The 13195-nt window shown below is 26.9% G+C and overlaps 2 protein-coding genes across 2 annotated transcripts in view; one reads left to right on the forward strand and one right to left on the reverse strand.

Annotated features, from left to right (window-relative positions):
- Positions 1-13195, forward strand: part of LOC107444215 (ras association domain-containing protein 8) — a 376108-nt gene that overhangs the window by 69930 nt on the left and 292983 nt on the right. The window lies entirely within an intron of this gene.
- Positions 1-13195, reverse strand: part of LOC107446971 (soluble guanylate cyclase 88E) — a 202004-nt gene that overhangs the window by 57260 nt on the left and 131549 nt on the right. Inside the window, exon 4 of the mRNA XM_043047850.2 lies at positions 12527-12653. Within this exon, the coding sequence (XP_042903784.1) occupies positions 12527-12653 (127 nt within the window). The remainder of the gene's footprint in view (positions 1-12526; positions 12654-13195) is intronic.

Below are 13195 nucleotides of genomic sequence, written 5' to 3' on the forward strand. Positions count from 1 at the left end.
TGATAATTTTTTTAAAACAAAATTTAAACGCTTATTTTTATTTTGGATGATACATAAACTGATTTGGGCTTATTTTTCTTTAATAATTGTTTTATAAAAAAAACATTGCTTTGTCCGCACCACACTGTAAAAAATTTCATATCAAATTACAAAATTGCCGGTACTTTTACCCTGAGTGCCGGTAAAAATGCCAACACTCAGACTGCCAGTACTTTTCCCCAAAAAAATCCATTTTTGAAGTGAAATTTTATGAAACAAAAATATTGAATTACCCTAATTTTTACAATAGAATATTTGCTATAAAACACAGTGATTAAATAAGTATTACTTTAAAAATTACAGTACAAAATTTTAAGGTAAAAATGTACTGTAACAGGGATTTCATGGATGGTGCATTAACTGTAATTTGATTCGAAGCCTTTTAAAGTGTAATAGGGTCAGTTTGCATATCATCAATTTTTTTTTAATCCATTGTCAATCAACTAAAAAATACGGAACTAATATTAGAGAACTTTATTGTGTTTCGTGGTGTCATTTGCTCGTTTAAGCTCATCGGTTTATAGCAAAAAAAGTGACTATTAAAATAAGTAGCATATTAATTTATAACACTAAATTTCCTATTATTAAAAAATAATAAATAAGAATGGTCAAAAACCGCAATTAAAAAAACTACATTTCACTTTCCAACTACAAAAACCTAGTTTTTTAATTTGCTACTTAAAAATCTAATAAATTGTGATGCAGAAAATGTGAATGGAATTAAATAACAGAAATATTCCATTTGTCCTCATTAGCCAGATATTTATACTAGTTCTCGTCATGTCAATGACACATATATTAAATTTATTTATAGCTTTGATACTTAAACGTAACATCAAAATAAAATTTTCTTCTTTTAAATATAAAAATGGAGAAATAAAAAATCAAAACCGAGACCTAGAGTTTTAGAGCATTTGAGGAATTTTTAAATATGTCTGTGCAGCGTAATAATAATTAATTGTAAGTTAAAAAATTAATATACTTTTCCTTATTCTATTTATTTTTATTCTTAAGTTAAAACTATAAAAATTAACTTCGGAAAAAAAATGCTGTAAAAATTGAATTTCGAAAAAATGCACGAAAGCATTGCGCAAAGAAAAGAATAATGCAAAAAATAAAGAAAGGTAATAAAAATACAAAAGTTCGAAAAAAAAAACGCTTTCTAAATTAAAATACAATATGAACCAAACTTGTTCTTTAACGAATAGTAGTAAAAACAGTAGTAAAGTGTTCATATGGCTAGTATGGCTCTTTTCCAAAATGCATTTTTTATTAAAAGAAAAATGTTGTTCTGAACCTATCCAAATACGAATTACTTTTTTAAGGTATCCAACTACTGTCAACAATTTTTTTTAAAAAAAAATTACTTAAAAATTTGAAAAACTTTTTTATTTGTTTTAATTTTTGTATGAACTAACAAAACTAACAAAAAATATTATTATCATTTCTTTATAATTATATTGAAAATGGCCATTTGTTTTATTAATAGGCATTATATGGCATTTTTTTGCATATACACTAAGCACTGCTAAAGCATTTTTATCGCCTAAAGCAAAAGATCTTTGAGGATTTTATTTAGAAGGCTACGGTTTGAACTATTATCTTAAAAGCAGGTGCATATACCACTGAGTTAGGGATCAATGTAGTTAAAAAAGCAAATTTTTAAAAATTTCCGCACTTCTCTTTGCGAAAAAACATGCATAAAAATGAAATTCTGCATTTTTTTCTTAGTCTATAGTTCAAAACATGAGTGCTATAATCATAAACACTCGTGAAAAATTGTAGACAATTATTTCAAAAACAACATGGGGTATCGTATTCAAGATGGCGTAAAATGTGAAAAAAAATCTGATTTTGAAATCAACGCATTCAAAGATTTCAAATTATTAGTCTATCCGCTTTTATCACCTTGCACAAAAACTGCTATAACATTGAAAATAATTGGATTATAAACAAAAGTAAAATATTTTTAGAAAGTTAAGATTACTGGTATTCTACATTTATAATAAACTCAATTTCAAAAATTTTGCCATAAATCATGTTTTGCACAATCATCTTAAAGAAAAATGCTTTTTTGGATCTATTTAAACACGAATTCCATTTTCTTTTTAAGAAAGAGTTTTGTCCGTATTTATATTCTTTAAAAGAAAAGTAAGCGCGAACCTATTCAAAAAGCATTTATTTTATTTAAATGTTTAAAAAAATATGAATAATTGCAACTGGAATATTAATTAATATTTTTATTAATTAAATTATTATTTACGTAGCATACTAAAAATATCAAGCATCAGATTTTTAATTGAAAAATATCTTGTTATTTCGCATATCGAATCTTTTAAAAAATACATTCATTTATAAAAAGATACATAGTTTAAAACGATTTTTTATTTTTTATTTTTTAATCAGTTATTGCTCTCCATGAATATGATTGACCCAGCATGTTTCCCTCCTGCTTTTTCATCTTCTTTCGGCTTCTAAAATCAAAATTCCTGGCATATTTTTCCGAATTTACATATTTTTTGTGATAAACTATTGATGCGAAAGGAATTCAGATTTTCTTTTATTAAAAAATAAAATCCAAAAAAATGATAATTTTTGAAGTTGATATTTATGAAATAAAAGATACTTTTTCCTTGTATTGACATCAACAGTGTTGACACTATGTGGGGCGATATTTTATAGATTTTTTCTTAAAAAAATGTTATTGTACGCAGGAATTTTTTTCGTTTTAATGGAGGCATTTCAAAATATATTTCGTATCAATACTAAATCATTGGTACACTAAAATAATTTTATACCAAATTTCAATTTCTATAAGTCTCATTATCTAAGTGCCAGTAAAAATAAATGTATTAAAGACATTTTTAGGCTACTGATTATGAAAAATTTTTACAAAAATATCATTTTAATAAATAATTAAATTTGTTTATTCGTAAAAATTAAAAGGAATTCAAAAACAGTGAAATAAAAATTGCATTGTTTTCGCATTCCTCAGAGAATAGAAACATTAGACAAGGTCAAAGGGCGCGAACATTAAAGAGCGTTAATTTTGTATTTTTATCTGAAAAATTTTCCATTGCTTGGGAAGCTCGGACTATGCTGACCAGAATATTTTTTCTGATAACAACTAATGATATAACGATTAAGTAAATTAATGAGTAATTTAATATTCGGAAGCAAATATATGAATTAGCCTGTCAGTAAATAGGTTAATTAGTCAATCTACTTATCAGTAAATAGGGGAACCTGTTTGCCCACAATCATTAAATGGGTAAAACAGTTTATAAGTAAAAAAAGATTTCTGGTACAGTAATTTGCAATCTGCGGCACTGGCGTTAAAGACGATAATATTTTTAAAATAAAACGGCAATTAATGTTTTTCACGTTATCTTTTAACCGAGAGTAATATTATTAAACTATTTGCACAGCGATACAACGAATAAGTAAATGAATAAGTGCATAGATGAAAACGAATCAATAAATTTGCGAGTCAGTGAGTCGGTAAATGAATGAATCCGTCGGTGTTAGCAAATGAGGGAATCAGTAAATGAGGGAATCAGTAAATGAGGGAATCAGTAAATGAGGGAATCAGTAAGTAAGCGAATCAGTTCGAAAGGGAAAAATATTTGTGGTAGAGTGATTCGTAATGTGTGGTATAACCGGGAAAGATGGCAATATTTTTATAATTTATCTGCTGTTAGTAGTTTTTCACGTTATTCTTTACCCGAGTGTAATATTATTAAACTATTTACATAGTGATGTAACGAATGAGTAAATGAATGAGTGCACAGATGAAAACGAATCAATAAATTTGCGAGTCAGTGAGTCAGTAAATAAATGAATCTGCCGGTGTTAGTAAAAGAGGGAATCAGTAAGTAAGCGAATCAGTTCATAAGGGAAAAATATTTGTGGTAGAGTGATTCGTAATGTGTGTTATGGCCGGGAAAGATGGCAATATTTTTACAATTTATCTGCAATTAATAGTTTTTCACGTTATTTTTTACCAGAGAGTAATATTATTAAACTACTTACATAGCGATGTAACGAATGAGTAAATGAATGAGTACACATATGAAAACGAATCTATAAATTTGCGAGTCAGTGAGTCGGTAAATGAATGAATCCGTCGGTGTTAGTAAATGAGGGAATCAGCAAGTAAGCGAATCAGTTCATAAGGGAAAAATATTTGTGGTAGAGTGATTCGTAATGTGTGTTATGGCCGGGAAAGATGGCAATATTTTTATAATTTATCTGCAATTAATGGTTTTTCACGTTATTTTTTACCAGAGAGTAATATTATTAAACTACCTACATAGTGATGTAACGAATGAGTAAATGATTGAGTGCACAGATGAAAACGAATCTATAAATTTGCGAGTCAGTGAGTCGGTAAATGAATGAATCCGTCGGTGTTAGTAAATGAGGGAATCAGTAAGTAAGCGAATCAGTTCATAAGGGAAAAATATTTGTGGTAGAGTGATTCGTAATGTGTGTTATGGCCGGGAAAGATGGCAATATTTTTATAATTTATCTGTAATTAATAGTTTTTCACGTTATTTTTTACCAGAGAGTAATATTATTAAACTATTTACATAGTGATGTAACGAATCAGTAAATAAATGAGTGCACAGATGAAAACGAATCTATAAATTTGCGAGTCAGTGAGTCGGTAAATGAATGAATCCGTCGTTGTTAGTAAATGAGGGAATCAATAAATAAGTGAATCAGTTTATAAATAAAACAACCCTGTAATTCGACCCTGTAACAACCCTGTAATTTTCAAGTCATTTTTTACCCAAATATAACATTATACACCTAAATAGTGATGTAACAAATGAGTGAGTGAATGATTGAGTTAAAAAATGTCATGTTATTTTGAACCCAAATTAAACATTGTGAAAGTGGATAGTGACATATCAAAATAGTGAATGAATAAATATCACGTCATTTTCCTTCCTAATGAAGTGATAAAAAAGTGATGTTACAAATAAAACAGGAAAAAAAGAATGAATCAATGAATTTAGCGAATTAGTGATTTTGGAATCAATAGTTCCTCTCATCAGTAAATTGGAAAAAGGAGAGAATCAGTTAATCGGCTAATCAGTAAATGGGCCAATCAGTTTGAAATAAAAAAAATAAATAAATAAACCTATAAACTGTAGAATGATTGAAGGCAAAGCTGTGGTATCTCAGGAGATAGAGTGCTCGCCTTCCAATGAGGGGAACCGGGTTTGAACCCCAACGATGGCTGGTCGATACGAATTCCGCACCCGGCTCGCACCCACCACAGTGCTAACGTAAAATATCCTCAGGAGTAGACGGATCATGGATTACAGTCCCCTTGCCGCCAAGCGAACCGTGGGAGGCTTTCGTGGTTTCCCTCTCCATGTATTACAAATGCGGGTTAGTACAACATCTTCTAGAAGGAAGGCCTTAGGCTAACGTGGCGGATTTTCGTGGTTTTCCTCTCCATGTAAAGCAATTACGGGTTAGTTTCCTCAAAATGTCCTCCATGAAGGCAAATTTCTCCCAATACTTGATCCAATAATTCTCCTTTTTTCTGGATTGGGTTCAAAGTTACAAAGTAACGGAGTTAAACATTAGTAGTCGTTAACTTAAAATTGAAAGGATTATAAATTAAAATAAGGCCACAGTTTGTTTTATTGATTTCATTGTCATTCATATTTTTTACGTCATTTTTTTTACTCTAAATGAAGTATAACTTCAGTCTCAAACATAGTTTAGAAGTTAAAATAATTTTCAATTAATTAGAGTGTTAAATAATTAGTTTGAATTAATTAGAGTGTTACGTTAAAATAATTAAGTGCAAAATTAATTTTTTAAATTCTGAAATATATTTCTAAATCTCAAATATTTGATCCATTTTAAATTTGTGGAGTTGAACACAATTTTTGGATTGATTTCTTCGTCATTAATATTATTTTCATGTCATTTTTTCCTGAAATGAAACACAAAACAAATATTTATAAAATGTCAATTTTAAACATAATTTAGGAAGAACTATACTCAAAATATTAAATAAACTCTACTCAGTTTTCTAAAATGCTCTTCAAAGTCAAGTTTTTAATTGCGTTATTTATTCTGAACTCTAGTAAAGAATCCGATTACTTTTATTATTTACCAAAAACTACTCAAGCTGACTAGTCTGGCCTTGACAGTTTGAACTCCTTTCAACATTTTTTTTATTTTTTACTTTAGAATTTCGAGTTATTTACAATGTGCTTGTGATGAAAATTTTCCTAAAAATGTTCCTCAATGGAATTCACTCTCAAGCTTCAAAATCTTAGAAAAGTTAAGCTTTTAAGAAAAATATATCGAAATTTTTCATCGCTAAAGGTTTTTATTCGAATTTAATTGCCGGATTTCTTTTCGCAATTATTTTTACAGTCTTACACTATTTTATCGAAACAAAAACTCAGCTTTGTAGACAAATCACTTTTAATATCTTTTTTCACACTTTAATATTACATAAAAAGTCTAAACTTTACATGAAAAATAATATCAGGAAGTTAAATTTACACTGCAAAAAATTTCAAAAACAAACTTTCGACAAAAACGTTTCCGAAAATCTCAAAGAAATTATTCATTTAATATCATGTTTCGGATCAATTGAGAAACATGTGGGAAACTGAATCGCATTGACACCTATTCAGTTCACCTATTATTTAATAGTTGTAGTGGTTTCAGCTACCACTACAACTATTAAATTAACACGAAAAACAAACTTTCGACAAGAACGTTTCCGAAAATCTCAAAGAAATTATTCATTTAATATCATGTTTCGGATCAATTGAGAAACATGTGGGAAACTGAATCTCACTGACACCTATTCAGTTCACCTATTATTTAATAGTTGTAGTGGTTTCAGGCACCACTACAACTATTAAATTCCAATTCACTTGTATATAAGACATGATAACTAGATACTATCAGGAGGTACCTTTTAAAAGATGACGGTTGACACTGTCGGTAGTCTACCTCGACTGAAACAACTACTTCGATTTGAACACACCGAGTTCGGTGGATGGTTCAGAGTGTACACTTGACTTGCTATTTGTGACTTCGACATTGTCCTTCTCGCTCTGTCGCTAGTTAGTCTCTATCATACACAACGGGGACCTTTATACACTCGTTGGTAATTGTAATTGCGATCACACTCACTATCATGATTCTAATATAGTTCTCACGATCAGCACACTCAAAGGCCGGTGATTTTAATACAGCTCTATCGGTCTCTCTCAAAATCGCAATGAATCAACTAGTGATATCCATTCATTGAATTCTATCACAGTTAAATTATGATAGTGGAATAATGTAGCGCTTCTATCACCACAACAATTAAATTCCAATTCACTAGTATATACGACAAGTTAACACGATTCTATCTTGGGGTATCTACTGATAGCTGGTGCTTGATGCTGTCCACACACTAGGGCCTACATTGGTGGCCCGGACATGACCTGAACACGTCGATCTTGACAGCAGAGCCCACTCAGATTTAAATACGCCTACTTCGATAGATGATCCCCATTGGACAATTAACAGTCCCACAAGTTATTTCCAAAATATTAAACCATTTTTAAAACTACAAGCACCGTATCTGCTCTATATATTCAAAAATGTTTCGGGATTTTTTTGCAGTGTATTTATTCAAGACATTGCAATATCTTATCAAAAAAGAAGTTTTATTGCTGCGTAACTTCAATAATAAACCACTTTTACAATTTAAAAGTTTAGCAAAAGTTAAAAAATCACATTAAAAATCCTCTCAATATAGTAATCTTAAACTTCTAACACTATTAGCTATTTAATAAAAAAAAAACAGTTTTGTTTCTTATCATATATATAAAAGCGATATATATGTTACCGTGAACGATCGAAATCAAGAGACTTGTCTTTCACCGAGGAATGTCGACAATCACATAGTCTCTTGGGTGAATTTCCGAAATATTTGTTAAATACGATTTGATATTAATTTATTTGTTATTCGTAATTAAATATTCGTTGATATTATTATATTTATTCGATGGTTTAGTATCTGCTGTGGATAGATTAGAAGAAATACCAGTGTTCGGAGTACCAGTTAAATGTATACCGGGCAGTGGCACTAAATCTTAAAGAAGCACTGATGTAGGGCATACCGGCAAATTTATACCGGGCAGTGGCACTGAATCTTTAAAAAAGCACTGATGCAGGACATACCGGGCAAATGTATACCACCCAGTGGAACTTAACTAGACTTAGCATATATTTCGAGCTATCTGCACATTGCACTATTTTATAAAAATTAAAAAGTTTTATTTTTACTACTAAATCACTTTAATAAAAAATCCTTTCACATTTTAACATTATATCAAAACTCTTTTAATAAAATAAAAAGCTTTCTTTTTTATGATGAATCACATTAGTAATAAAACACTTCCATATCAATAACCAAAGCATAATATCAACATTAATTATGCAAAAATAATTTTGTTTATTTATTTAGCAGTATTGCACTACTGTTTTATCGAAATTAAAGGTTTTATTTTTATTGATGTATCACTTAAAACTAAATTGCTTTCCCGTTTTAACACTATTCCAAAATTCAAACATCATGTCAAAAATAATCTCAGAAATATATAAAACTAATACAACACTTATTATTTACAAAAATGTTTCTAAAAGTCCCTGAAACTTTCCAGTAACTTTTAATAAATTAAAATAAATTCCTGCATCACTAATAAAACGTTCTATACTGATAAAAAAAAAATCATTTCACTAAAAATGAAAATCAATATTGTTAGTATAAACGTTACCTTATTTAATTTGTCTATATATTTCGAAAGTGCCACCAAAATATCCCAAAAAAACTTTTACTATTTCAACAAAAAAATTTTAAAGTTATTTGAAAAAATATTTTTGGATCACTAAAATCGTTCTCAAGCACAAATTGGATTTTTCTATTGGAGGATTTTTCTTTTGTTTTTATTATTCTGATAGGGATACTTTTTTTCACATTCACTTATTAAAAAATACATAATTACAATAAAAATAAGTTGTTTTAATTTTAATTCAAATTTCAGCATCTTTCATTATAAAAACTTGCAATATTTATAAGGTATCATTATAATGTAAGAGTGCTATTTTAAAGAATATTATTAAAAATTATAGCAATGAATTTATTTAATTTACATTATTGTTTGAGTAAAAAAAGGCTCCTTTAAATCCAAAGGCACGAACAAGGCTCCTAAAAACCCAAAGGCATTAAAAAAGGCTCCTATAAACTCAAAAATATTTATTACTGAGTTAAAATTTTATTTGATCAATTTTTTGGTGTATTTCTTTTGAAATCATTAAAAATATTTTTAAAACACAAAGAGATTTCTTTGTTATATGTAGAAATAATACTGATTGAGTATTACTGATTACAAATATGATAATGAAAATAGCCAATTAACCAAAGGAACATAATTTCTGCACTTGTTTATGTTTCAATTTGAGAGAGACATTTACAATAAATGACGTCGTCCCTTAAAAATAATTTAATTTATTTAATAAGATCAATTTAAATAGAATTAGAGTAAAAGTAAAATGTGCACTTAAAAAATAAAAAAAATGAAAATACCATTTTTCGAAATTAAATTTATAAATCTGATTATTATATGAATTCTTATTTAAGCAAAAAATTATCATTTATAACATTTTTGTAAGATTCTCTGCAACGCAAATCTTATTAAAGATACTGACTCACTTCATTACAACAAAAAAAAATTTAAGATCTCAAGTTTAAAAAAAAAATCATGAAGGTGACAAGTAAAGGAATTTTTACATTTAAAATTATAACAAAATATAAGATTTAGCCTCGTACATCTTAATCTTGTACTTTTTTAACTTAGTCTTTTTTGCGCCTCTAAGAAAATTTAATAAATATATCAAAGCGATGTTTTCTTAGTAAATTTTCTTTTTAAAGCATTATGTAAGAATATATTTTTTCCTTAAGGAATAAAATGTTATTATTTTCAGCTTTTAAGAGAAAGTGCGATGATTTTTTCCCTTAAACTCTGAGCGAGTTTTTTAATGTAGTAAATTTCTTACTACGCAGTAAACAGGCTTAGATTCTTACTGAAAAGATAAAAAATATTATTCGGTATAAGGCATATAAACATTTTAATATTAGTGAAGTGAGAAAAAGTTAGTTTACTTATTCTTTGGAGTATTACATCTTTAAAACTTAGAGTTTGTTTATTCAGTAAAAAAATAGCACTTTGCTTTAACTTTATTCCAAATATAGTGCGTCATAGCATTATTTTTAATATTGAACGAAACAGAAAATCATTCTGAAATCATCTTTTATCCTAAAAGAATTTTTATTTTCTGAATATATAGATCTATATTACGCAATTTAAATTAAAATCTAACTTTTTTATTGACTTAAAAAAATGACAGGAAGAAGTAACAAAAGTTTTAAAATAATGCACTTCCAGATGTTTTTATAAACAGGTTTTAACTTCCTTTTTAAACAGAATTTTAAAAAACTCAGTCACTGTTTCGAAAACAAATTTGAAATTTTTGAAGTTCCCAATATTTTTTTACTTCTTTCATCTCTATGTATCACATATTATTATGTATTACATATTTTTATTTTGTACTGTCTAGTTTTCTAATGTAACAAGATTTTTACAATATAGTAAAATGTTTACTTTCTTTCACTATTAGAGGACTGTTTTATATTAAAGAAATGAGAAAATAATTGCATCGTTATAAAATGTTAGCATACATTTTTTTCTATTGTGAGTATAGTATTTTACATAGTTGAAATGAATTCTTCATTTCTATTCTGAATATGATGTTTCATTGTCTTATTTTTAATAATTTTTCTAAAATTATTAAAAAATTTCCTTTTATTATTATAGGAGGATAATAATTTTTCTATTATTATCAGGAGAATTTTTTATTATTATCGTATGTCCTAAAAACATATTTTTATTTTGACTATATAAAATTAAAATTTTTAATAATTTAAAACATTTTTCAGTTAATTTTTTTCCCAAACACACAATATAGACAATTTTTCCCATCAATTTAAAGTAAGAAAACCTTTAAAATAATGTATTTTCAGATTTGTTAGTAAATTTATTTTCAAAATGTTTTTTTATCAAAACAATGACGTCATTTTGGTCAAAATTATTAGAAATCTTTCAATAAAAAAGAGGTAATTGATAATACTAATCACTAATAAGAAGTTATACTTAATCATTACTTATAAAAAAAAAGTTCTTAAAAATGTATTCTTAATTTATTGTAATAATGTGCTTAATATTTAATTCATATAACTACGTTTTTAATCCATATTATTAATATTAATGTTAGATATTTATTAAGCTATCCTTTATGGTTACTCTTTAAAATTTATATTTGAATTCTTGTTTTTTGTTATTATCATTTAATATTTATGATTAAGTTCTTCATTGTTATTAATATGTTTCTAAAGTTTTAACAGGATGTGCGTGCTTACAAAAATTTTAAGAAGAATTACATCTTTTCCTTTTTTTATTACATCTTGTGACGTTTTTATTCATTACAACATTGCTGCAAAGTATTTTTCAGTATTGGAAGTAAAATTGATTTTACCGATGATGCACCTACAGTGCCGGTACTTTATATCGTAATTTGAACCTGGATTTCTTACAGTGTCGAAGTATTAATACAAAAAGTAATAAGTTTTCATTTGCTACAGTTAATAAACTGAATTGTTATGTTTGTATAGGTGTAACCGTAATGTACCGAATTTTTAACTGAATTGTAATGTACTAAATTTTAACTGAATTGTAATTGCACTACATTCCGAAAATATCGTTTTTCAAAAATTTAGAAACTTAGAACAAAGTTTTATTTTTAAATACATTTTTGCTTAAAACAATTTATTCTTATAAATTTCCAGAGACTACAAAAAATAATAGCTCAGAATTACTTTTTTTTCTGTTGACTTAAAGTAAAAAGTGTAATTAAAAACTTTTATAGAATTTTAACACTTCTAGGCACCTTTAAAGCATTTTAACTTTTAAAAGTAAATAACTGTAAATAACTTTATTCTTAATTAATTCTTAATTTGTAAATAACTTTTGTCTTAAGATGCATTTTTATCATTATAATAGCATCATTCATTATCAAAAAATATAAGAAACTTTTAAAAAAAATAATAATAACAAATTGATAATCTTAACTATTACTTCTCAAAAAAAATAAAATGAAGTTTTTCAGATTTCATCAATAAATTCATTAGAATCTTGATATAAGAATGTAAGATCGAAATTTCGAACGACAATTTCCACACTGAGTAGAAATAATGCTTTTTTTTTTAATTTATAAGCAATTTAGTTTTTGTAGCAAACGATAAAGTTGCAGTGAAATGTAAAAAGTTATTGGGAAACTAGATAATATTTTTTTTATAAAATTGAACTTTAATGAATAATCGTCGTCTTACTTGTGTCGTCATCATTGAAATCAGATTCAATACTTTTTTCAGAGACATTATCCGAAAAGGAGTCGTCTTTTACTTTTATCGGTTCAATGGAACAAAGTTCAAAAATATTATTTGTATGACTGTGGATCTGAAAAAAAAGAAATAAAAATTATTCAAGTATTACTAAAAAGAAGAATTCAAAGATTAACAATATTTTTCTTTAAGTAGAAAAAGTATTTAATATAAACTATTTATGAAGACGTATTAATAATTATATATAGCAAAAAATAAAATAAAAAATTCCAAAAGGAAATTTTTCTTATAAAAAACAATCTGTGAAAAAAATAATTATTAAGTTAGAAAAAACTGTCACAAAAGTTTCAGTTTTGCAGTAAATTAAGAAAAATTTGAGAAAATTATTATTAAGTTTAGAAAATATCATTGTCCAAGTTTAGGGATTAAAATTAGAGTACTTAATTTTCAAATCAATTTTCTTTTCCGTTTATTTTAATTGGGATAGACCATGATTTTTTTTTTACATCAAAAACTGAAATTAGACAGTTTTTAATAAATTTTTTTGATCACTGAAATGTTAACTTGCTGCTGCTTATCCTAACTGTTTTAGCCAATATGCAACACCAGCTATATAATATATATATATATATATATATATTCGCGCAATGTATATAA

This window comes from Parasteatoda tepidariorum, chromosome 8 (genome assembly GCF_043381705.1).
Source record: "Parasteatoda tepidariorum isolate YZ-2023 chromosome 8, CAS_Ptep_4.0, whole genome shotgun sequence".
Classification (NCBI taxonomy): Eukaryota; Metazoa; Arthropoda; class Arachnida; order Araneae; family Theridiidae; genus Parasteatoda; species Parasteatoda tepidariorum.